Consider the following 26,230-nt stretch of genomic DNA (forward strand, 5'->3'; position numbering starts at 1 on the left):
TAGGGATACCAATATCTAGAGTCCACAACCTGAAAATATAAATCTTAGATTAAACCCCAGTTCCCAAGCATTCTTCTACTAGACTTGAACACCAACTCCTCATCTCCGATCACCCACGGATGACTCCAACACCTGGCTTGCTGCCCCTTTTTTGATTCCTATTTCTGTTTCTATTCTTGGAAGCAAAAGTATGTATGTGGGTGATCCATCTACTCTTGTCTTTCAGCTTCTCAGCCTCCTTAGCCATCCAGTTCCAAGGTCAAACCACAACCTTGTCATCCCCCCATATCTGCACTGCCTTTGGAGTATCAACATTAGGCATCCCGCCCTGTTTACCATCTCCTGTCCTTTCACCTCACTACTTCTCTTCTCTTACTCTAGTAATTCTTTGTCTTCATCAGATCCTTAGAGACATTGGCTTCTCCATTTTCTCAATCTCAATCACCCCAGTAATGTCCCCACCTTCCTTCTTACTCTGTTAAGAGTTTTTGTGATTTGTCATTATTATAATCCCTCCCTTGTTAACACGCACTATTCCCTCATGGTCTCTTACTTTCATGGCAAGCTCTCTACCCTATTAAATTCAATTATATGCCTGCATCTGGTGTCAAACATTACTGGGAGAAAACGCAAAATGGTGCTGAGTGGTCTCACATTGAATTCATGACCACATATCTAATATGGGTAATTAGTGTCACCTACCGATCCTACTACCCTTCTTTCCTCAGACCTTCAACATTCCCTCTTGCCTATCCCATCACGCTCACACCTTATCTTTTGATCTCATTCTTCTCCAAGAAAGCAGACAAGAATGCTCTCATCTTCTTACCCCCAGGCAGCCAGCTGCAGCTGGATGAATCTGTATCCATTCATCCATTCTCTTGTCTTCTCTCTGGTTGCAGTAGAAAAGTGTTCCTACATTTCTCAGCCAACTATCCACTGTGCCCTGGTCCCTTCCTCTCCTGTCTTCTCAAGGATGTTGCTGCTCTCATTATCTTCTCTCACCTCTCTCCTCTGTACTCTTATCAGCCTATTGTTACTTTCCTATCTTTAAAAAACAAAGATCTCCTAACCCCACATTTCCTTCCATTTGCCATCCCATTTCTCTGTACCCCTTCCCAGCAAAACTCCTTTAAAAAGCGTTGGCTTTCTCCCCTCACATTCTCTCATCCTGTTCCTTCTAGGCTTGACTCCTCTGGGACTGCTTCAGTCAAGATCACTGGTGACTGCCATCTGCCCAATGCAAAAGTTATTTCTCTTTTCTTGTCTTTCTTGTACCTTTGTAGCAGCATGTGAAACTGTCAACACACACTCCTTCCTCCTCAAGACACTTTCTTCCCTTGACTTCCATGATGTCACCCCCTCCCCGCTCACTGGCCTGGCAACTCCTTTGTTATTTCTTTTGTGACCTCCTCCTCCTCTGCATGACCTCTAATCATTGGAGTGTCCAACACTCAGGTCTTAACCCACTTTTGTTCTCTTTTGATACACTATTCCTTGAGGATCTCATCCAACTCTGTGGCTTTAAATACTTCTGTATGTCACGGACTCTCACATCTATGTCTCTAGCCCAGTTACCCCCCACCTTCCCAGTTGTGGACCAGTGTATCCACATAGCTACTTGATATCTTCTCATGGATGTCTGTTAAGAATCTCAAACTTCATATGGCCCAAATAAAATTTGGTTTCCTCCTTTCCCTCATACTGGTTCATCCCACCCTACCCATCTCAGTAAATTGTACCACCTTCCACCCAGATGCTCGTATCAGAAGTCTAGGAGTTACCTTTATTCCTCTCCTTTTCTCACTCTCCACAGCCAGTCTGTCAGTGAGTCGTGATGTATGCCGAGCATATCCACTTCTCTTCAGTGTAACTCCTGTCACCCGCATGCAAACCATCATCTCTCACCTGCATCACTGAAGTAGTCTGGCAGCCAGTCTGCCTGCTTCCATTCCCATTCCCTTTTAGCCACTTCTCCACATGGAGGCCCAGTGATCCTTTTGAAAACATAAATCTAATTATATCACTCCTTGTCTTAAAATCCTCTGTGGGCTTCCTCATCTTGAGGGAAAATCTACCCATGCATTCAAAATTTAGGGCTACCCTGGTGGCGCAGTGGTTGAGAGTCCGCCTGCCGATGCAGGGGACACAGGTTCGTGCCCCGGTCCAGGAAGATCCCACATGCTGTGGAGCGGCTAGGCCCGTGAGCCATGGCTGCTGAGCCTGCGCATCCGGAGCCTGTGCTCCGCAACGGGAGAGGCCACAACAGTGAGAGGCCCGCGTACCGGGGAAAAAAAAAAAAAATTTAGAAACTTTTCCTGTTGATATCCAGTCCCAAGACTTGAACTGGGTCCTTCTTCCTCTCCTGTTTCCATTGCTTGTTTTAAGTCTCCTAGTTTCCATTTTCCCTCATCCCCGTCTGCCCTCCACGTACAGAGTGGAACATAGATTCTGAGATGAGCCACAGCCTCTACTCCCTGAGGGTCGGGTCCCGTATTTGTCACAGCCTTGCATTCCCCACAGGCCTAGTCTCCAGCTCTGTGCTCTCATGTCTCCATCCTCAGCAGGATACCAAGGCATTTTTAGCCCTGGGCGACAGTGGGTACAGCCACTGCTGGCCCCTGCTCTGGATTCTGTTACAGCTCTTTTTGCCATATCCCTCCCCACAGCCATGAGAGGCACCTCGGGAGTCAAGTCCCATTTAAGCCCAACCTGCTTTTTCTGTTTGTGTTGTTGGGCCCACACAGAGAGGGCTAAATTAAATAAGACTTCACCTGGCTGAGTAGGGTAATTTCCTGCCATCGGTCCAACACCTGCGATCATCTTATGTGGCTTCTCTTTATTTCATGTCGTCCCTTAAATCCTATCCCTGTAAGTTTACCAGGCTTGCTTTCTCTCAGCACAGCATACCTGCTTCCCTACAATAGCTGTGTCACCTTGAAATTCACCCTACAACAGCACTGATCTAACTTCTTGGTCGTACCGCAGGTAATCATTTTGGCTGGTTGTCCCCTTTAGGCAGCCAGAGCGGACATGCTTTCACTGTTGACCAACTCCTTGTCCAGAGTTTGAAGAGGGGATTTTTTTTTTTTTTTTGCCATACCACGTGGCTTGCGGGATCTCAGTTCCCAACCAGGAATCAAACCCATGCCCCCTGCAGTAGGAGTGTAGAGTCCCAGCCACTGGACCACTGGGGAATTCCCTAAAGAGGGGACTCTTTTTTTTTTTTTAATTTATCTTTATTCTGTTTTCCTTTTATTTTTGGCTGCGTTGGGTCTTCTGTGCTGTGCGCTGGCTTTCTGTAGTTGTGGTGAGCGAGGGCTACTCTTCGTTGCGGTGCACGGGCTTCTCATTGCAGTGGCTTCTCGTTGCGGAGCACGGGCTCTAGGCGCACGGGCTTCAGTAGTTGTGGCACGCAGTCTCAGTAGTTGTGGCACACGGGCTTAGTTGCTCTGCGGCATGTGGGATCTTCCCGGAACAGGGATTGAACCCGTATCCACTGAGTTGGCAGGCGGATTCTTAACCACTGCACACCAGGGAAGCCAAGGGGGGACTCTTGATGGTTCAACTCTGCATCCCTGGGAGTCCTCCTTACAATCTGCCCCTTTTCTTCTCTGTTATGCCTCTTTTCCTAAACTAGGAAGATCTAAAATGTCTGAAGCCTGTTAGGTGTGGGACCATTAATATTTCCTTTTCTTGCCATAGTGTGATTCTAGCTCCTACATGCTGTTGCTGTAAAGCTCTTTGTATCTTAGCAGTTCTAATGGTTTTAAAGCCCCAGTCTTTCGTTCTGACTGATAAAACTGTATAAAGGCAGTGTTGGGAAGGAACTGTGGTAACAAAACTCACTCCACCCACCAAGCCCTGAAAACCAATGTAGTCTCTGTTTAAGGTGAGCCTTAATTAGATTTTTCTAAAGCTGTTCTGGTTGAAGAGAGGGCCCAGAGCTCTGACCCTCAGGGTATCCCCAGGGTTCCTAGTGGGCACACATTGAAAAGCAGTGGTCTGTGACATTTCCTTGATCTACCACTTTAATAATCCCATATTTTAAAATGAGCTCAGTGTCATTTGTAAAGGGGGTAATGAATGATCACACATAAAAAGCAAGAAAAATCATTAAAATGGACTTTTAATACTGATTTTATTTGGACTGAGAGACTATCAGTGATTTTTATTTTTGTATTTAATTTCCCCAAATCTTTTCTAATGAACATAGAGTACATTTATGGTTGAGTATCTTTATTTATTTATTTATTTATTTATTTCTATTTTTGGCTGCATCAGGTCTTTGTTTCTGCGCATGGACTTTCTCTCTAGTTGCAGCAAGCAGGGGCTACTCTTCGTTGCGGTGCGTGGGCTTCTCATTGTGGTGGCTTCTCTTGTTGCGGAGCGTGGGCTCTAGGCGCGCGGGCTTCAGTAGTTGTGGCTCACGGGCTCTAGAGTGCAGGCTCAGTAGTTGTGGTGCACGGGCTTAGTTGCTCCGCGGCATGTGGACCTTCCCAGACCAGGGCTCGAACCCGTGTCCCCTGCATTGGCAGGCGGATTTTCAACCACTGCGCCACCAGGGAAGTCCCATATGGTTGAATATCTTTAAATTGCCAACAATGAAGTATCAAATTTCCCCCCTAAAATGCTCTAAAGAAAGGACAGCATAACCATATTTTGTTTTGTTTATGTATTTATACCTTGGCTTGTTCTGCAGACATTAAACACATTCACTTACCAGATACTTATTGAGAACCTACCAGATGCAGGCAGTGTGCAAGGTGCTGGGAAAACAAAGATGAAAAGAGGCAGCCCCTGCCCGCACGGAGCTGTAGAAGGAACACTGAGCCAGGTGCAAGCAGAGACAACAGTAAAGCATCGTGTGCTCACTAATAAGGACAAAAACACAAGAGCTAGCAACTGTAAGGTGCCACTGCAGATTAAAGAGTTAAAGAGGAGGGACTTCCCTGGTGGCGCAGTGGTTAAGAATCCGCCTGCCCATGCAGGGGACACAGGTTCGAGCCCTGGTCCGGGAAGATCCCACATGCTGTGGAGCAGCTAAGCCCCTGCATCACAACTACTGAGCCTGCTCTCTAGAGCCTGTGAGCCACAACTACTGAGCCCGCGTGCCACAACTACTGAAGCCTTCGCACCTAGAGCCCATGCTCCACAACAAGAGAAGCCCACGCACTGCAACGAAGACCCAATGCAGCCAAAAATAAAATTAATTAATTAAAACAAACAGAAAAAAAGAAGTTACACATTTTTTTTAAAAAAAGTGTTGAAGAGGAAAGGAATGAAAGCATACTGTGGACTGGGCTTTGGTGAAGCACCATGGCTGGGTGAGAATGTAATTGGGTTCAGTTTTTCTGGGTTAGCAGTCTGATATACATAAGTAACTACAAATGTGGGAACACCTCAAAGGAGCAAAGAAAAAGGAATTGGAACAAAGACACTGATTCCACCTCTCCCTCCACCCTACCATTGAGTGTTAGATGCAGCTATGAGCTGATGGTCAGAGTTCTTCACAGACCCTGTCAGTGTTGCAAATTAGACTATAAATAATAGCAAAAGGTTAAGCGATGAGTGGACTTAAGTTGTTAAATATGGATGTCCTGCTGAGGATCAGAAGTTAAACTGGAGTGATGTTAAGTAGTAGAAGGACCCTCTGAGTTTTTGATACCTTGGGGAAGAAGTGTGTCGGTGTAAGAAGTGGCTGTGTTGAGAGGAGCAGTCTGCTCACAGGGCAGCCCTGCTTTTACCACACATGATATTCTGAGCCCCTCACCTCTCCCATTTGTCCCCCAGGAGAAGTGTGCCCAGTACTGGCCCTCTGATGGACTGGTGTCCTATGGAGACATCACAGTGGAGCTGAAGAAGGAGGAGGAATGTGAGAGCTATACCGTCAGAGACCTCCTGGTCACCAACACCAGGGTAAGATGCCTGGTGGGTGGGCTTCTCCCACAGGGAAAGCAGGGTTGCACCTACCTCCCTGATCCTCCTTCCTTCAAAGGAGAACAAGAGCCGGCAGATCCGGCAGTTCCACTTCCATGGCTGGCCTGAAGTGGGCATCCCCAGTGATGGAAAGGGCATGATCAGCATCATTGCAGCCGTGCAGAAGCAGCAGCAGCAGTCAGGGAACCACCCCATCACCGTGCACTGCAGGTATGCCCACCCCAACCCTCAGGGGGAAGAGAGAGAAAGGCATGGGAGGCAGGCAGAGGGGTGTGATGGGAGCCTGTATCAGACAGTGAGGAAAGCCAGACGAGAGCGGGATGTTGGCGAGCACGTGGCAATCAAGTTTAATGACCAGGACAGGCCCAGATGATAAGAACTTCACACTTTAAGTGCTGGGAACAGCAGTCCCTAATGTTAAGATATTGGGCAGGGGAGGTGATGCAGAAGGGGAACAGCAGGGGAGACTGACAGTGGAGAAGACCAGTTGGGCAACATGGGAATGAGGCCTGTTTCCCTAAGAAACACAAGAAAAGAGAAGAGGGCAACTATGTTGAAAACAGAAGAAAAATGAACAAGGCTATAAACATAGCTGTGAAAAAGAGGAGTCTCCTAGGTTCAAGGCTGGGTAATGGCTGGTGTCACTGACAGAAGGAAGATAGCAAGGGGACCCGTGGGGCAGGGGGTGGATTTTGTTTGGGGCACATTGTATGAGATTGCATTTTAGAAAAAATTTTACCTTGAGTTTGTATTGCTTTTATAATTGGGGGGAGGGAATCTCTTAAAAGGGAAGGAAGAATATATTTAAAATTCCTACAAATTGGTTTTGAAGATAGAAAAATGAGCAAAGGAACTTCTAGAAATGTATCTAGTAAATGTTCTTCAAATGGCCAAAATGAAATATGTAATTACAAGAATTGAAGCACCGTTTATAATAGTAAAAGATGGTAGGGACTTCCTTGGTGGTCTAGTGGTTAAGACTCTGGGCTTCCACTGCAGGGGTCACGAGTTCAATCCCTGGTTGGGGAACTAAGATCTGGCATGCCATGCGGCGCAGCCAAAAAAAATTGAAAAAAAGATGGTAAATAATCTAAGCATGTTTTAATAGGGGACTGGTTCAGTAAGCTCTGATATATCTCATACTACAGAGCTTCAGATAATTAATTAGAAATCTGTTTATGTACTGGTATTCACTAATCCTCAAGATTTATTGCTTAGTGAGAAAAGCAGTGGGAGACAGGGAAAGAATATGTTTATGTGGGTATATGCATAAATTATCTCTGGAAGGACACACAAGGACCTGATGACATTGGTTGTTTCCCAGGAAGAAACTAAAAGGATGAAGAAGTAGAGTAGGAAGGAGACTTTCCACTGTTTCTGACCTTTTTGAAATTTGAACTATGCTAATTTATTACCCATACAAAAATAAATCATTTGAAAAAATGTTTTTAAGAAGAAAAAGTGGCAAAGTCCACCATCTAATACAAATGTACAGTAAACATGAAAAGATGCTAATCCTTATTAGCAATATGAGAAATGGGGATGAAAACAGTAAAACATGGCTTTTTGTCCATTGGATTGGCAAATTAAAAGGATTCCTTGAACTACAAAAATCAACACTTCCTTGCCCACACTTTTAAATCTTCCATGCTCCTCTCTCCCTTAGTCACCCTCTCTTGGCAAACCCCAGATTCTCTGGCTACCCTGCACCATGCAGCTGAATATGGCTAAAGGAAAGCACCATGTTACAAGCCTCATTTTATGTTTCTGATGAATTCATGGTTGGCCATTAGTGCTGCTCTGCAGTCCTTCTGCATCTCCCACTGTTCTAGACCAGGGCTAGGCAAACTAGGGCCCAGTGCCAGATCTGGCCTGCCACATGGTTTTGTGGGGCCTGCAAGGTAAGACTTGTGTTTACATTAAAAAAAATTTTTTTAATCAAAAGAATATCTCATAACGTGAAAATTACATGAAATTTACATTTGTGTTCATATATAAGGTTTTATTGGAACATGGCTATGCTTATATATTATCTGTGGCTGCTGTCCTGCTCCAGCAGCAGTATTGAGACCATTCGTGGTACTCTTACTACCTCACACTGCTGCTCAGCACACAAGAAGCACAGTTGTGCAGTTGTAACTTGACTTTGTCCCTCTTCCCAGCAAAACCTAAGATACTTTCTATTTGGCCCTTTATAGAAAAGCCTGCCAGCCTTTGTCCTGGATGATCATTTCATCCTCCTCTCAAACCTCAAACCTCCAGTACCTCTCCCATCCTCATATTTAAGAAACGACCATGTTTTCTATTAGCCTAGGAAAAAAGAAGCAATCGGAATTTCCACTTGCTCTTAACCACCACAGCATTAGTGCTGTGGACCCAGCATCCCTCCTGTTCAGTGGATGAGTTGTCTGAACTCTCTCTGAAGTCAGCTATATTAGTCCTCTATTACTGTGTAATAATATTACCACACACTTAGCATCTCAAAACAACACACATTTATCTTGCAGTCTTCGTGGTTAGGAATCTGAGCACATCTTAGCTGAGTCCTGTGCTTCAGGGTCTCAAAAGGCTGCAGTCAAGGTGTTGACCAGATGGGCTGTGGTCCCATCTGAGGCTTGACTGGGGAAGAACCCACTTCTGAGCTCACTTGGTTGTTGGTAGCATTCAGTTCCTTGTGGAATTTTGTATTTTGAAGTTCCTTGCCACGTGGTGGACCTTCCCAGCATGGGTGCTTGCTTCTTCCAAACCAATGAAGGAGAGAGTATTTCCTTACATGACAGACATTATGACCCACATAACATAATCACATACATGTAATTGTATACGCTCCATCACCCTTGCTACATTCTGTTGGTTAGAAGTCCATCACAAGTCCTGCCCACACTCAAGGGGAGGGGAATCACACAAGTATGTGAACACCAGGAGGCAGGGATCTTGGGAGTCAAGCTAAAGTCTGCTACACCCACCCTCCACTTGGATACCCATTCCATCCTCTTTTGTCTCTTCAGGGACCTGACTTCACTATCCTACATTATCAGGTTTTCTTCTGGATACCTACTATCTTCATAAAAATGTGCTATGATTTCTCCCATTTTAATATTTTTTAAAACTTTTGCCTCCAGTTCCCCTCCAGCTACCCTCTATTTCTCTGTTTTCCTTAATTGTAAAATTTCTCAAAATATTTGTTCATACTATCCAGTTCCTCTCCTCCCAGCCTCTCTTGAGCCCATTTCAGTTAACCCCCCACATACTCCCTTGCAACTGCCCTGTGAGGGCCGCCTGTGACCTTCACATTGTTGAGTCCAGTATTCACTTCCTAATCTCATTATCCTTGACTTTCATCAGCATTAGACACAGTTGGTCATTTGGTTCTCTGTGGAATGCTTTTAGCATAGCTTCTCTCCAGGGTTTTTTTCCTCATTGGCTGTTCCTTCTCTGTCTCCTTTGCTAATTCCTCCCCATCTGTGGTCAAGGGCCAAGTCCTTGGACCTCTGTCAACTGACAGTCACTCTCTTAGGTGAATTCATCCAATCTCCTGGCTTTAATACCAACTCCCAAATCTTTATCACCAGTTCACCCTCTCCCCTAAACTCCAGATTTATATATCCAGTTACCTACTCAACATTTCCACTTGGGCCTCTTCAGTTTTAAAGGGTTATTTTAGAACTCCCGATCTTTCTTTCCAAGCCTTTTGTTTCACAGCCTTCCCCACATCAAGAAGTGGTATTTCACTTAACTCAGATAAGGAGCCTGGAACAATTCTTTCTCTCACACATGTACATCTGTTCTACCTGCAAAATAATTTCAGAATCAAGTGTTTATCACTCCCCCCACCATGGCCCTCTGTCTAAGCCACCATGCCCTCTCCTCAGTAACTATACTGGCCTCACTGGTTTCCCTGCTCCCACCCTTCCTCCTATAGTTTGTTCTCAACACAGCAGCATGAGAGCTCCTTCTAAAACTTCAGTCAGACCACATCACTCCTTTACTCAGAATCCAAACACTGGCTCACGAGGTACAACATGTCTGAGGGCTCCTTGCTCAGGCCAGGCAGGGAGTGCACCGGGGGTCTGGCCTTCTCCCTGAGGGCCCTGACCTTACCCCGCCCACTTCCCTCCCTCCCTCAGATGCAGCTACAGTGGCTTCAGCACCTAGACACACTCCTGCGTCATTCCTGAGATGCTCATTTCCAAGGGCCTTGTCCTCACCTTCTCAGGGTCTCTGCTCACATTCCCTGGCCACCCTGTTCACCATAGCACTTCTCCCCACACTGACTAGAGCTGCTATTCTCTTTTTCCTTCTCATACTGCATATCTTATTGTCTGGGGGTACTGCTACCCACCGCAGTCCCTACCACACAGCAGGCACTCAGTAAGGGTCTGGTGATGACACATTGAACAGGTGGACAGTGTCAAGGTGAGAGTCTGGATTCCTGGGATTTAGGAAGAAAATGAGCAGCATGGAAAAGAATCAGCAACCATATACCAGTGCAGAGGGGCAGGAAAGAGGGGGCCAGAACTCTTGACATGAATGAGCAGCAGGCCAGGGCCCCCCAGGCCTGTTTTTGTTTTTTGTGTGTTTTGTTTGTTTGTTTTTTGGCTGCGCCACGCAGCATGTGGAATCTTAGTTCCTCAACCAGGGATCGAAGCTGTGCCCTTGGCATTGGTAGTGCGGGGTCCTAACCACTGGACCACCAGGGGATTCCCCCCCACCCCACCCCAACCCTGGCTTGTTTGTAGGTGGACAGAGAAGCCTCAGTGCTGGGGGTGGGGGTGAGGTTCTTCACCACTGCCCAACGAGTGAGCCCCTCAGCAAGCAGAATCGGTCGTACAAGAAGAGCAGCAGTGGTGCACCCGCCTCCCCAGAGCTGTGTGAGCTCCTGTGCCCACCCCCAGCAGTTCCACTGGATGACTGACCTTCCCAAGAGCACCAGCCTCGGCCTTTATCTGCTCATTGTCACTGACACTCGCCTCCTTGGCACAGGGAGTCATTGCAGGTGTGATAAGTGTATCTGCTTTGTTACAGTGCGGGGGCAGGACGGACAGGGACCTTCTGTGCCCTAAGCACAGTCCTGGAACGGGTGAAAGCAGAGGGGATTTTGGATGTCTTCCAGACCGTCAAGAGCCTGCGGCTGCAGAGGCCACACATGGTCCAGACACTGGTATGCTACCCTGTGTATTTATCCATGCCACCACACCATCTGCAGCTCCTCTGCCAAAGCCAGCTCAGGGGGGAGGCTCATTTGAGGGGCCCATCTGATAGTCAGAGGACTGTGTAACCACAGACTCATCCTTCCTCAAGGTGCCTCAGACAAACAGAATGAGCTTTGGGAGGCAGGAGAGCAGTGGGGGCATAGCCTAGCCCCACACCAGTAAGAGATGCAAGTGGCCTCTGTGAAGGCTAGAAGAGGGTGCCCAGGTGCCCCATGGGGCTCTTCACTTCTCCATGGGTCCAAGGTGGGGAAGACTCAGAAGTACCTCCTCTCCTCTCCTCTCCTCAGTCTCCCTTTCAACAGGTCTCCTGACAGTCCAGATGACCAGTAACCACTGAGTATGTGGACAGACGTGAGCTCATGTCTGACCTCTGCAGGCCTAGGACCGCCATCTGCATGTCCTGTCGCTTCTATCTGTAGAAGCTAGCTGCACTCAGCCCAGAGGGGAATGCTGTCAGAATTCTGGCAGGCAGCTCAGGGCTCAGGTGGAAATCCAAAAACATTCATTTCCTCTGAATTTTCCATTTTTTAAAAAATGGAAAAAAAATAAAAATAAAAATAAAAATAAAAAATGGGTTTGTCAGGAGCTGCAGGTACATTTTTCTCTTCCGTAACTACCCTGGCCTTTTCCCCCACCTTTCACTCTGCAGGAACAGTATGAGTTCTGCTACAAGGTGGTGCAGGAATATATTGATGCATTCTCAGATTACGCCAACTTCAAGTGAGAAGTGATGAGGCCCCGTGGACAGGAGAATTGCCTTTAATATTTTGTAATATTCTGTTTTGTTAATATACCCAAAATTGTGTATATATCTTACAACTGTTTTAGAAATTGGTACATAGGCTTCTATTACCTATTAGGTGGAGATTTTATATGTAAATGTGTTAGCACTGATAGTCCTTTTTCCAATGTTTTATTGGGGAATTAAATAGTGTGATGTTTGGATTGATATCATGAAATCCTCTGCCTGGAAATTGGGCTCTATTGTTCTTTGGTTTATACATCTTTTCCTAAAGAAGATACACAAAACTCATTCCAGGTAGCTAGGCATTAACTAAGAAAAAAAAGCACAAAGTTATCAGAGCTCCTGAGGAAATTGGTTGTCCCAGTGCCCCCAGTTCAGACCGCCCTCCCCTCCCTGCTCTGTAAATAATCTCTCCCCTTTCCACCCTTGCCCACCCTCTCGTACAACCTAGATCCCACCATGGTGAGTAGAGGGACCAGAGTGTTATCTCTGGCACCACACTAGGGATTATCAGGTAATAAAAGCTTTGACTCCCTGAGGAAACGTCTCTCCCTTTGTCTGGGGTGGGACAGTCATACCAGGGCTGGGGTTCTCCTGGGCCTCTCCCGTCCCTGCCGTTACTGTTCTGTCTTAGCTGGCTGCAGAGAGGGCACAGTCTCCCCGGCTCCTTCTTTCCAACAAACACAGCCCCTCTAGCTCTTAGGTAGTTATCAGGGCTCTTCTTTCACTCCCAGCATATCTTTGGTGCAGTGGTCCTAGCCAGCCTTGCTCCCTGGGGAAGATGGCCAGGGTCCTCACTGCTTCCCTAAGTACAGAGGCATGGAGGAGAGAGGGGTGGCTTGGCTTTCGGCTTTGAGTCGATTTGACCTCTCCAGTCCTTGGTGCTGTGCTGCAAAACTATCTGGATCATGTCGCTCTGTCCAGAGCAAGTGTTTATATCTACACTTATTGTGTTAAACTGCTTCCATTTCCTTTCATATCTGTCCTCATTTCCAGGACTTTTATGTGGAAGTGCCTCAGATCCAGAGGCCAGGATGCTGGGAGTCTTAGATCCCAACTCGAATTTGAGCCTAACATGTTAGACAAAGTGTCTTAAATAAGGTGGATGTTCATTTATTTTTCATGTTAACAGTCTGCCCAGTCCAGAGACCCAGTATCCTCCATCTCATGGTCCCAGTGTCCCTTAGGTTGTTGTTCTCATCCTCATGGTTGAGGTCGCTGTCTTTTCCCATGGAGAAGCAAAAAGAGCATGGGCAAACAATTTCATTTTTAAAGACATGAAGCAAAAGTTGCACTTTTCACTTCCACTCATACCCCATTGGCTAAAACCTAGTCATAAGACCACACTGAGCTACAAAGGGTGCTGGGAAATGTGGTCTTTAGTTGAGGGCACAGCTGGGAGGGTGTGTCTGCTCATGGCCTCCTTTCTTCATGATCAGCCCAACACAGGAACAGGAGAGGAAACCGGTTGCCATGACTGTCAGTGCAGGGCTGAGAGAACCTTGCAGCCCTCGGGGCCTTTCTTAAGGATCAGGGGCCAGTCAGGGACCAGGGGCACCTCGGGGCTGTCAGGAGTGAGAGGTGGCACCCCCGTCTGGCCCACGGAGGCATGCACAGAGATCACTGCTGCCGTGCTTGCTGGAGGAGGTAGGACTTGAACTGGACCTGCGGGATATTGGAAGTTTAGATGAGCGAAAGGAGGAAAGATCAGCGGAGCAGCATTACAGAGGGCCTCAGATTCCAGGCAAGCAAAGACGCAGTGGCCTCCAAGATAGAAGCCAAGTTCTGCACCACATATTCAGGTGTATGCATGAAGCCCGGGTGCCACGACAGACCACCTTCTGGAAGGTTGCAAGGGCTGAAGTCGTGTAAGTCAGTAGGTGTACTCTGATCCTTCTGTAGGAACCAAGGAACTGTAAGGGGCGATAAACTTAAAAAGTCAGTAGGTTTAAAAGAAGCATGGATAAATTAAGCAAAGACAGAATCTAAAGAATTTCTGGGGAGGGGTGCCATGCTTGGGAAGGAAACCCTGTCTCTTTGCAAGCTACCTATTGGTGCCTCTGTGTAACCATGTCCAGGCAGATGGAGGAGGGCAAGCCTTGAGTTAGCAAGCCATGCAACGAACATATCCCCTGGTTGCTAAACAGACATCTTCAAGCAGGAATTATCCCAGCTCTTTGCTTCCTTCTCTCCCTCAGCTTATAGGTATGGCTCATCACTCCCTCTTCACCTCTTTTCCTGTATTATTCAGAGCTCACATGGTGTCAAGAGACATAAACCCGACAGGCTCAAAGGGAAGTGTATTGAAGCTCACGTGGCACAATTGTGTGGGAAGGGCAGAGGAGATTGCTTCATCTAGTGCCCACTCCTCAGTCAGTCAGCTGTGACTGTGCCCATTGTACACCCAAACTTCTGGGGCCTGCCACACTTGCAGAGACCTCACTTCATCAAATTGTCTCTGTCCTGGCTTTTCCTTCATCCTCTACCCCGACCTGCCCAATATGCTCATCTTTCATTTAAAAGAAGAAAAAAAAAGCACTTCCCCCATGCCTAAGTTCTTCCATTCCCACATATTCCTTCCTTACCCTTTCATCCTCAGTGCTGAGCCCCAGGGATCCACTGTCTCCCTGTCCACTAGCACCCCCCTTGGTGTAATGACTGCCTCCTGACTTTTATCCTCACTCTGTAGGTTTTCCTCCACAGCCCCCTTCCTCAGAGGTCAAGCATTCCTGCAGTCTGTGTGGTGTGGACCCTCAGCCCTCCTCCAGCCCTGAGCTCCTGGTCCACACACCCAACTTCCTACTGTGACTCCACAGGGTGGCCCAGAGGCACCAGTCTCAGGCTCTGCACACCCAGCGGTTTGCCCAGTCTCCAAAGCCCACTGCCCTTTCGTGCAGCCTCCAGCATTCTCTGCCCCCACCCACCGCGTCCCAGCCCTACTACCACTGGCACCAAACCCACAGACCCCCCCCCATAGTTCCTGTGTTAGCTCTTCTCCATTTTGTCTCTTACCCTAGAGCACCCACTGCAGCCCTATTGCCGAGACTAACTCTCCATCTTCACCCAGACCACCTGCTCAGGGGGTGTGCCCCTCTGTGCTCCTACAGCACCTGAGCATTCAACTCAAAACCTCTGCCTTCCCAACTGATTACAGCAGCCCCCAGACTGGAATAATGTGGCCTCAGGGCTGAGTGTGAGCTAGAGCTCAGTGGTGAACAAATGGCTTTCTGTGTCCTGCTGAGGGGTACAAGGATGAATTCCAGAGTTTATAATCTGGAAGGGGAAAGCAAATATTCCTGAAAGGCAAAGTATGTGGCCAGAAAGAAAGGGAAGCTTTCCCCTGGGAAGCTTGTTCTTGTTTGGAATTTTCAGGAAAAACCACTATCAAATTACAGAAAAAATAAAGGCACCCCATTCCTTTTTTAAAATAAACACCAGGGCCTTTGAGTAAAACATTCTGTAAACCCAAACCAGAACTAAGCTAGTTTACTGAACTCAAAGAATTGTTTTCACTAAACCACAAAGTAAATGTGTTCCTAAAATTTACTTGGTTAAGCAGTACATAAAGGGACAAAATCTGTTTCCCAAAACAGTTTAACTGATCATACAGTCCAGATATTCATTTCAGGTAAGTCAGTTTGGAAATTCACCCATGCCCTTCTGCCTGGGCAGCTGAAGTCGAGGTGCCCATGATGTCATCTCCCCCATCTCTGCCACAGAATTTGACACACCTGCTCTCCCAGTGACCAGCCACTGCGATGCCCAGCCTGACCCTGTCCTTGTACTTGCTGTTCAAATTGCTGTCCAAAGGTGGAGATTGGCTAACCCTATAAATTGGCCTCTGCCCCCCAGAGGCTGGTGGCTGGCAGTGGAAAGCTGAGCTGATGCAGACTAAGGCGGGAGCCTTTTCTGGCATTCCAGGGGCTGTGCCCAAATCCATGAATGGTCCTGGGCCAAGTACAGGATGAGGAGGGGTTGGAACCTTGAGGGACAAAATTATTCCTACCACCTTTGGATAGGCCCACAAAGGCTGCACTGCCCCCTTAACTGGGCCCCCTGTCAGGCACCTGCTTGGAGGAGAGAGAGGCCACCTGTGGGGTAGCTATGCCCCACCCAAACCTACTTCCACCTGGAGTGACCCAGTCCTGGTGCCCAGGTGTGTGGATGAGGACATCCCACCCAACCCATTTTACAAGTGGGCAAACAAGCCCTCAGGAAGAGTGGTCATAGCTCTCCCCAGACTTCTTAACAGGCTGCTGGACTCCTCACTCTTAGGCCCCCACTTTTCTACCAGGGAAAGCCCTGAGCTGGGTGGGACTCAGGGACACCCCAGGCATTGCCTCTCTTAGGGCCATAATTTGCTGTGTCAGAGAGGGCTGTGAGGGCTTTCTAGACCTAAGGGCAGGAGCTTGAGAATGCAGCTAGGGAAGTGGCTAGATGAGACTTCAGGGGCATAGGCCAGGCTGAAGCAGGAGTCCTGTGACTTCAGATCCCTGGGAAGATGGAAGGAGAAGGCATCTGTCTGGTGACCCCAGGGCCAGCAGCTGAACATACACTGGGAAGGGAAGAGAGTTTGTGGCGAGCTGCCACCCGTCCCCTCTTTGAGACATCATTGGAGTCTGTGGGCCCAGAGCAGTGGGTGGAACTACCTGAGCAATAAATCTTGGGTCTGGCTGCCTGGGTTCCACTGCTGCCTGGAGGAGCCACCTCAAAGGAGCCACTTCATCCACAGCTCTCCCTCGGTGAGTGAAAAGGCTGCCCTCCCCAGGGCTGGGGCTCTGGGCTGGAGCTCTGTTCTGGGTGCCTGGTACACTGCTCCTCTTCCCCCTCCCAAGTCCCTCTACCCCTGACCCATGCCCAGAAAGGCCCCCTTTCCCTCATCTCTCCCCAACAACACTATTCCTGTGCCTGCTGCCCCTAGCGTGGGAGGGACAAGGGGTAGAAACCCTTGCCCCTGTAACCACCACACATCCATTCCACATCCCCAACTGCCATGGAAGAGAGAGCAACCCACAGGGAAAAGGAGCTGAGGCCCTGCCAATAACGTCCCCCAGCACTGGGTGCCCCACATGCCCCCACACTGCTGCCTGTCTCTTGAACAACTCCCCTGTTCCCCTCTCCAACCTTCTCTCACTTCTGAGATCCCTGAGGGAAGAAAGGGTAGTCCTGTCCTACTGGGGAAGGCCTGCTTTGCCTTGTCTTCGTGGCACTACTCGTTTTCTACATTAGCAAGAGGAAAAAACAGAGGAGTAGGAGAAATGGTGAGGAGTTGGAGATAAGAGGGAAGAGAGTGACCCCTGAGGAAAGGGGCTGGAAGCCCCACCAAATTCCAGGCTCAACTCCTCAAAATCCAGCCACGTCCCAAACTCTTCCAATACCTGGTCATCGTTCCCAAGTACCCGCACATCGTCCCAGGCCTCCTGGCCACCGTGTCCAGCACCAGCAGAAGAAGAGGCCTCCTCCTACCCTGGGCAAACAAGTTCACCTGCAAAAAGGCCCTCCCCTCCCCAAGCCTCGAGTTCAAACGAAACCTCCCTGTGAGGCTGAAGAAAACTCATAACTGTCTCCTGACGCGGCTGTCCTCTTCCTCTAATTAAAAGAGATTAAAAACCATCCTTTCCCATAAAAAAAAAAACTGGCAAAGCGGGGAGCCTCTGTGCCCCGGGGGTTCTGGGAGGTGGCTAGTTGCCAGGAGCCCTCAGGGTCCAGACCCCTGTAGTCTTGGTATAAGGAGCAATAGCAGAAGAGAGGAGAACATTAGGAGACACTGAAGCTGCCCCTGAAACGCCAGTTGTCCAAGGGAACCCCGGAGGAAGAGGAAGGGGTTATGGATGGGAGCACTCCTTGAGTGCTGTCCACTGTCCATGGGAGCAGCCCTGCCATGGCCAGCTTTGGGCTAGGCCTCCTGGTGCTGCTGCTGACCACCCATCCTGAGCCCTCGAAGGCTCAGCACTGCTCCCACAGCTGGCACCCTGAAGGAAAGCCAGCCTCCAGCTCACTCCATGACCCCCAACATACTCCTGGGCCCCCAGGTGAGTTGAAGGGTCTTCCCAGCCTAAGTGAGAAGAAGGTGCTGGCTGGGGCTCTTTCATCTACCTCAAGCCTTGGGTGGCGGTGGGGAGGGCAGGCTGCAGCCTCAGCTCCCTTCTAAGGAAGGGTTCTGGGCACTGCAGCTCACAGCCCAGGCCAAATTGTCCCCAACCTCCCAAGCAATGTTCTGGCTCCCCCTGAGGACAGTGTGCCCTGGGAGAGTAGGACCATGGCCCGGTGGCTCCAGCACAGGAAGCAGCACCTGGTGCAGACACTGCTGGTAAGTAAGCTAAGAACTGGCTGGGGGTGAGGGGGAATGATACACCACTGAGTTATTTATTTACTTTTGGCTGCCTTGGGTCTTTTTTGCTGTGTGCGGGATTTCTCTAGTTGCGGCGAGGGGGGGCTACTCTTCGTTGCGGTGCGCAGGTTTCTCATTGTGGTGGCTTCTCGTTGCGGAGCACGGGCTCTAGGCGCATGGGCTTCAGTATGTGGCACATGGGCTCAGTAGTTGTGGCTCGCTGGCTTAGCTGCTCCTCAGCATGTGGGATCTTCCCAGACCAGGGCTCGAATCCGTGTCCCCTGCATTGGCAGGCGGATTCTTAACCACTGTGCCAACAGGGAAGCCCCAATCCTAGACAATTTATGATGAAATACTATGTTAGACTAAAGTAAAAGATTAGAAGTCACTAGTGGAGTAGGAGGTACTACAAACCTCCGTAAATAGGACAGTGGCGGCTGTGAAGTCCCCTAGGCTTCTAGACAGCCAAGGGAAGCCAGTGTGGCTCAAGGTGGGCAGACCCACAGCCAGTGGAAAGAGGTGAGGGGTGCGACCTCACTCTGCAGTACGGCCCCGATAACCAGGTGGTCATTGATACGTGCACTGGGAATGACTCAGTGATTGCAGAGCTCCCCAAGGCCAATAGCAGAAGACAGGTGTAGGGAGATGGTTAATTATTTTGCAAATTGTATTTTAAAGTGCACCACGGGAGCACGATAACTAAAGGAGAAAGCGTAAATTCCTATAAGGCAAGACCTTATCGCCTAATTTCAGTCGGTGTGAGCTCGGGTTTTTAGGTATCAGGTGGGCAACGCCTGTAAGCCCAATGAGCTAGAGAACCCGCAGGATGGGTCTTCTAGGAGGCTAGGGGGCGTCCGCAGGACGTGGGAGCCACAACACCGGCCGTCGGTCAATCCTGCGCAGCGAGGCCAAGCTGGGAGACGAGGGAAGAGGAGGGGGCGGGTAAGGCCGCCGCTCGGCGGTCAGGTGACCAGAGCGTCCGGGGGAATGATTGCCCCCTCCTCCCGCAGACCCGACCCCGAGCGCCGCGCCCCGCTGCCCTCCAGTAAAAGGTGTGAGGTCGCTGAAGTTGTTGCATCCTTTGTCCCCTCTCTCTCCATTGAGACCCTTCCCCGGGTGGGGGCTGGAGGAATGCAGGTCGGAACCCGGTCCCGCAGGGAGGACACAGCCAGGTTCCGGGGAGCGGGGGCGGACGCAAATGTCAGCGGGCAACAGAGGGTGGGGGCGGAGCCCGCGGACTACGCGTCCCGTGGTGCCCCGCGGCCACTTCCGGGCCCCAGTGATGCCCTGCGGCGCGCCGGACGCTAGGCGGTCAGGCCATGCTTCGTGCGCTGAGCGCCCTGGGCGCGCGGCCCATGGGCCGGCCCCCAGCCCCGTTTCTGCTCCCCGTGCGCTGCCGCAAGACCCGCCACGACCCGCCGGCCAAGTCTAAGGTCGGGCGCGTGGCGACCCCACCCGCTGTGGATCCTGCGGAATTCTTCGTGCTGACGGAGCGTTACCGGCAGTACCGCCAGACGGTGCGCGCCCTCAGGTGTGTGTGACGGAGGGGGAGGCGGTGCCGTCCGGCGTGTGTGTTAGGGCGGGCAGGCGAAGAGAGTGCCGACCTTGGGCGCGTCTCCGTCCAGGCTGGAGTTCGTGTCCGAGGTGCGCAAGAAGGTGCACGAGGCCCGGGCCGGGGTCTTGGCAGAGCGCAAGGCACTGGAGGACGCCGCTGAGCACCGCGAGCTGATGGCCTGGAACCAGGCGGAGAACCAGCGACTGCGCGAGCTGCGGTGAGTGGGGCGGGAGGCGAAGCGGGGATGCCTTGCCGGCCGGGAGACACCCACCCACGCTCAATCTCGGCCTGTCACTCCTCCCAGGATGGCCAGGCTGCGGCAGGAGGCGCGGGAGCAGGAGCGGCGGCAGGCGGAGGAGGAGGCCCGGCAGGCCCGAGAGGCGCAGGCTTGGGCGCAGCTCAAGGAGCGTGAAGTGCTGCAGCTGCAGGTGGGCCGTGTCTCCAGAGGGTGGGGCTGCAGGCCGCGAACTCCGCCGGTGCCGCGAGTCCTGCGCGCAGCCAGGTGGGGGAGGTGGGGCCCCCGGCTACATGCAGAGGGAAGAGAGTAGCCTTGAGTCTTGACACGGGGTTAGCAGGTGAGGATTTGGAAGAGGAGGCGTGCAGGGAGAGTGCCTGTCAGGCGCGAAGACCCGGAGGTGAGAGTTGACACCGCAGTGTTCACTTGGCTAGCCACTGTCTGTGAGACTGGCCCCCGCGTTCCCCAAGGAGTTTATATTTTGCCGTGAGGGTGGGAAAGTCACCGAAGGGTTTAAACATTTTGGCCTGGGATGGCAGGTGTGAGACTTAAAAGCAGGGAGACCAGTTAGAAGTGATCCAGCGAGAATGGATGAGGCTTGAGTTAAAGTAATGGAGAAGGACAGTTTGAGAGAGATTGAGAGATCTAGGCAATATTGAGAGACTGATTCCACCCAGTGAATTGTCACAGCTGGTGTGTCTGGGTTTTGGCCGAAGTGTCCAGGGGATGATTGTCTAAGAGAACTGTATGTGGCAAAGCTGCCTGATGTTCTTCCACTGGAAGGTCAGCGGGGTGCCCAGAGAAGACCTGGGCTGCAGACATCTTTCCCACAGGAGAGCTGGAGCCCCTCCCTCAGTGGGCTAAAGGCTAGCAGGCATGTTCTGAGGGCTTCCATTCAGTTGGCCTTCTCTCTTCCAATAGGAGGAAGCAAAAAACTTCATCACCCGAGAGAACCTGGAGGCGCGGGTGGAAGAAGCCTTGGACTCCCCCAAGAGTTACAATTGGGCCATCACCAGAGAGGGGCTGGTGGTCAGGCCACAGCACAAGGGCTCCTGAGGGCCCAGTAAGGACAGTGTCCACCCAGGGACCGTGGGGGTAGGGGGGTTGGGCCTGATCTGGAATAAAGCAGTTGTTTCTCATGAAGAAGGAGGCTCTACCTATTCCAGTGCAGCCTTCACTTTGGGCCTCAGCACCCACCACTTGGTCAGAAACTCCACACACACAGTGCCCTGTTCTGCACCCATGTACAACTCTTAGCAAAGCACCAGACCTTAGAAGTTTCCATCTCACAGAGGAGCATAGTCCCCTCGGCAGCCAGGTCATCTCCTGAGTATCCTCAAGGTCCAGTGGTTGGCATATTGCAGTCCTTGGGCCAAATCTGGCCTATTGCTTCTTTTTGTAAATAAAGTGTATTGGAACACAGCCACAGTTATTCATTGACTGCTCTCTTACTACAATGGCAGAGATGAGCAGGTGCAACAGAGACCTTATGACTTGCAAAGTCTAAAATATTGTTATATGCCTTTTTAAATTGAAATATACTTGATTTACAATGTTTTGTTAGTTTCAGGTGTGCGGCAGAGTGATTGAGTTATACATCTATTCTTTTTTAGATTCCTTTCCATTATAGGTTATTACAAGATAATATAATTCCCTGTGCTGTACAGTAGGTCCTTGCTGCTTATCTGTTTTATATATAGTAATGTGTATATTTTAATCCCAAACTGCACCCCCCCCCGATTATATGACTTTTTTTTTTTTTGGAGGGCCGTACCATGCGGCATGCAGAGCTTCCCCTACCAGGGATCAGACCTGTGCCTCCTGCAGTGGAAGTGCAGAGTCTGAACCACTGGACCACCAGGGAAGTCCTATATGACTTTTTACAGAAAAAGTTTGTTGATCTAGGGCTTTCAGGCTCCAGCAAGGAGCAGGTATCACCCAGTAACTGAGCCACAAAGTAGCCATTGGCCAAAGATCTGCTTCTGCTTGACCCTGAGTTTTGCTGGCCAGGGTCTGGTGTGCCCAAGACACAAAAGGCAAGAAGACCCCATTTCTTCTGGTGACCCTCTCCACCTTTGGCCTCAGTGACCCACATTTACCCTGGCAGTGCCAGCTTCCTTGGACCTCACACCAGATTGGTGCTGGCAGAGGCTTGATTGACCTTTATAAGGTCGGTGTGGCTTGTCAAGCACTTGGAGCAAACCAGAAATACTTGCGATTAAAGTTCACAAGGTTGGGAACTTCCCTGGTGGTCCAGTGGGTAAGACTCCGTGCTCCCAATGGAGGGGGCCCGGGTTCAATCCCTGGTTGGGAATCTAGATCCTGCATGCATGCCACAGCTACGAGTCCGCATGCCACAACTAAAAGATCCCGCAGGCCTCAACTAAGACCCGGTGCAGCCTAAATAAATAAATATTAAAATAAAGTTCACAAGGTTGAATAAGTGAGCATACAGATCCACAGCCCCTACTCAGGTGCAGGCCCTCCAAGAGCATCCAGGGTGAGGAAGAGACATGTTTCTCTGAGCCAGAGCTTATGTCCCTTTGCCACCATTCACTGAACTTTGCCTGGATACCACCAGAGGAAAAAACAGAATCCTTGCTTCTTTCCTTAATTCCCATGTTGTAGATAGGACCTGAGACCCTCAAGAAATGAAAACCTTTTAGGGAATATGGGCAATCCCTCACGTTCAGGTAGGGAAGCAGGTAACAGAGATGCAAGCAAAGGGCCATGATTATCATAGTGCCTAGAACACAGTCCTATCAGAGTATTGCATCCCTGAGGGCAGTGGCCTCCCTCCTCAGGCTGGTAATAGCTCTTCTCTTCCCTGGCACTGAGCCCAGGCACAGTGGAGTCCTGGATTTCAGGTGCTCAGCGTAATTTCTAGGGTGAGAACTGATGGGCACACATTGTGGGCCATGGTTTATGGCCACAGCCTTGGGCTTTGTTATGGTGAGGAGTGGGCCATCTGGTCCCCTGCAGAGGAAGCCTTTGGTGAGCTTTCACATGGGACATTGAGCCTGTTTGGGGAAGTCCCTGCTCCTCTATCAGGATCCAGACAAGCCATCTGTCTTCAGGTACAGGAGACAGTGTCATACCTTCTTTTTTTTTTTTTTTTTTTTTTTTTTTTTTTTTTTTTGCGGTACGCGGGCCTCTCACTGCTGTGGCCTCTCCCGTTGCGGAGCACAGGCTCCGGACGCGCAGGCTCAGCGGCCATGGCTCACGGGCCCAGCGGCTCCGCGGCACGTGGGATCTTCCCAGACCGGGGCACGAACCTGTGTTCCCTGCATCGGCAGGCGGACTCTCAACCACTGCGCCACCAGGGAAGCCCGTCATACCTTCTTGAAACTCTGTTTTTGGGCTGTTTTTCCTTCACTGGTATCCTGCATGGGGCTATAATTCCTTAGCATTCACTGCTGATGGCAGCATGTCATGCAGAGCTACCTGTAAACCAAGCTTGAACATTTTTGTTCTCCACCCACAGCCATCTTACTGGTTTCGGCACAAATAGGCCGTTTAGTAACTTCAGGGTTAATTCAAGCCTAATGCCATCTGTACCTGCATTTAATGGATTGTAAGGTGCTTCTAGGTGCACAGGTAAGCTGTCAGATCATACCCAGTCCGGGTTGCAGAGTTATGTGGTGTCTTATGGAAGAATGCTTAATCTCCAGTGGAACCCTAATAGTTAACCTGATGGGCAGTCTTGCTCAGAAACACCAGGATCTCTTCTGATTCTTACCTCAAGTTCCAAATACGGTTTGGATCTGCTACAGACAATGTAAGCTTGTACCTCCTAGAGAGAATCTTCTCTTGCTCAAGGCCCCGCTTAGTAGTAGATTTGAGGGCTACCCAATAAATGCATTTGGAGCACAATACCCAAATGTAAATGCTTTCACCAAAATTTGAAGAGGCCTACTGTGCTTTGTGCACAATAGGGTAGAGGGGATAGGGGACAAGTAGAATTTGTGTTTCACTTGTTGGGAGAGGTATGCTGACCCCCAAGAACTTGGTTGAGTAAGCACTTTTTTTCCCAGGATTTATGTCCCCAATCAAGCATAGGTGTTTGGGGAAGTTCCGTGGTGGTCCAGTGGTTAGGACTTGGTGCTTTCACTGCTGTGGCACGAGTTCAATCCCTGGTCGGGCAAGTAAGATCCTGCAAGCCCCTGCAAGCCTCGCGGTATGGCCAGAAAAAAAAAAAAGCATAGGTGTTTTACCAAAACACGTAGGATTCTTGCCGCTTCCAATAGGAAAAGCAGCATGACGTCAGCAAAGTGTACCACCATTATGTCCTTGGGGTGGGTGGTCAGGGTCTTGAGGATTAGATTGTGCAGAGTTATTCACCTCTTGGGCTGGGTTGTGGTGATATACTGCTGCCAGGGCAAGGCATACTGCTAGTAGTAGTCCAAGTGGACAGAAAAGAACGTATTTGCCACGTGAATGGGTGCTGGGTGCCTCCTCAGTCTGTTCCGTCAAGTAGACCACCTAGACCTCAGTAAGCCTAAAGTCATTCCCCATATTTTTGCAGTGTACTCTATATTTTCTGTGTGTATACAATGTTCCCTGAAATCATTGGGAAATTTCCCTGTGAACTTACCCTGTGGTTATTTTCCTGACACAAGTACAGAAGTGAAATGGATACCTAGGAAACAAGCCTAGTTGACTGCTAAAATGAGGGCAATTCTGAATTCTGGCAGGAAGAGTCAAGCTTGGACCTCTTTTTCCTTCCCAAATAGGAAGTCAGAAGCGATATCTGCAATCCCAAATCCTGAGACAAACAGGCATTTCTCCCGAGGGGTGCTCCGATGATTATTTCCTCAGTGCAGGTAAATGCATAAGCCATGAATGTGAACATCCATGTCTGGGTAGATTCATAGTGCAGTTGACAAAGCCTTGAGATCAAGAACCTGTAAGGAAGAACATCATACTGCCATGGGGCCCAATAAAGTGACATAAAGAAAGGTAGAGCTGCATAAGCCCCACCCTCACCAGTACTCTACAGTGGCTCTGTGGGTCACTGATATCTAATAATCTTCCACCATTCTTTGGGCATTTTCCCTCGCTGAGGGAAGTGTTATATTCACACTCATTTTTTTAATGCTGGCTCATGCGGGAGAAAATGGTCTGAGAGTGGGACTTTGTGTCTGGGAAACCCATAACTGAGGTATAAACGTCAACCATGACTATTGCACCTTTGCCTGTCACTGCCAGAGCCAAGCCCGCAAGTGCTGGTGCTGGCTGACCCATTGCTGCTGCTGGAACTGCAGTGCCTGTGCAGGAAGGAACCCAGGAGCCACACTTAACCGCTTCCACTGCTGCTGCAGCTGCCAGGAGTACCAGAAGCTGAGGGGAAATGTGGATTTGCCCCTCCTCTGGCTTTAAAAACATCTTTTGTCAGTGACTCCTATGTTACTGTCATAATGGAAGCCAGCTGGCAAGGAAGGCTGGGAAATGTGTGCAGGCCTCCAGCCTCCTGTGGAACTGAGAGCTATGGATGAGTAACCGGTACAAACCAATTTTTTTAGAAGCACTGTTTCTCATAACTTTACAGTATTTAGAATGGGATAGGCAGAATTGTTTTGTGGGGACTTCTTTAAAATAAGGCGAAATGGGGCCTCCCTGGTGGTGCAGTGGTTGAGAGTCTGCCTGCCGATGCAGGGGACACGGGCTCGTGCCCCGGTCCGGGAAGATCCCACATGCCGCGGAGCGGCTGGGCCCATGAGCCATGGCCGCTGAGCCTGCGTGTCCGGAGCCTGTGCTCCGCAACGGGAGAGGCCACAACAGAGAGAGGCCCGCGTACCGCAAAAAAAAAAAAAGGCGAAATGAAATTTGAAACAGTCATATATTTTGGCAATCAGGGATTCACACTTTCTGAAATTCTGCAAAAATTATCAATAGCAACAAACAGAGCATATCACTAGCTTGTTTTTTAATCTGAAAAATGTGATACTTTCAAATATAATTTTGTCTAAAAACATAGTTGAATTCTAACTTTTAATAATAGACAAATTTTATTTGTCAAGAAGAGTTTCATGTAAAATATCTCCAAATTATTGTTTGGCAAAGGTCATTAAAATACATATTTTTGAAAACAGCAGTTTGAAAGCAGCTGTTCTATATACATCTCTTTTATCATCATTTATCAGGATTGTCACTTCTTTGTGTGAGACACATGGTTTTTTCCTTCTGAATATTTTATTGCTGCCTGTGACAT

The 26,230-nt window shown here is 49.5% G+C and overlaps 2 protein-coding genes across 5 annotated transcripts in view; both read left to right on the top strand.

The window, feature by feature from the left end:
• The window catches only part of PTPRA (protein tyrosine phosphatase receptor type A), a 189,082-nt gene extending 176,955 nt beyond the window's left edge, over positions 1–12,127 (top strand). For all 4 annotated transcript variants that reach the window (XM_060119964.1, XM_060119963.1, XM_060119965.1 and 1 more), the window contains 4 exons: positions 5,794–5,919; positions 5,999–6,150; positions 10,966–11,101; positions 11,803–12,127. In XM_060119964.1, coding sequence (XP_059975947.1) covers positions 5,794–5,919; positions 5,999–6,150; positions 10,966–11,101; positions 11,803–11,877 — 489 coding nt within the window. In that variant the 3' untranslated portion in view covers positions 11,878–12,127. The remainder of the gene's footprint in view (positions 1–5,793; positions 5,920–5,998; positions 6,151–10,965; positions 11,102–11,802) is intronic.
• Positions 12,128–19,511: 7,384 nt separating this feature from the next.
• Positions 19,512–21,441, top strand: MRPS26 (mitochondrial ribosomal protein S26). Its single transcript, XM_060078156.1, has 4 exons — positions 19,512–19,760; positions 19,855–20,001; positions 20,089–20,212; positions 20,941–21,441. Exons 1-4 carry the CDS (start codon positions 19,549–19,551, stop codon positions 21,073–21,075), a joined length of 618 nt encoding a protein of 205 aa, XP_059934139.1. The 5' UTR covers positions 19,512–19,548; the 3' UTR covers positions 21,076–21,441.
• Positions 21,442–26,230: the final 4,789 nt, after the last annotated feature.

Source organism: Mesoplodon densirostris, chromosome 16, assembly GCF_025265405.1.
Source record: "Mesoplodon densirostris isolate mMesDen1 chromosome 16, mMesDen1 primary haplotype, whole genome shotgun sequence".
Classification (NCBI taxonomy): Eukaryota; Metazoa; Chordata; class Mammalia; order Artiodactyla; family Ziphiidae; genus Mesoplodon; species Mesoplodon densirostris.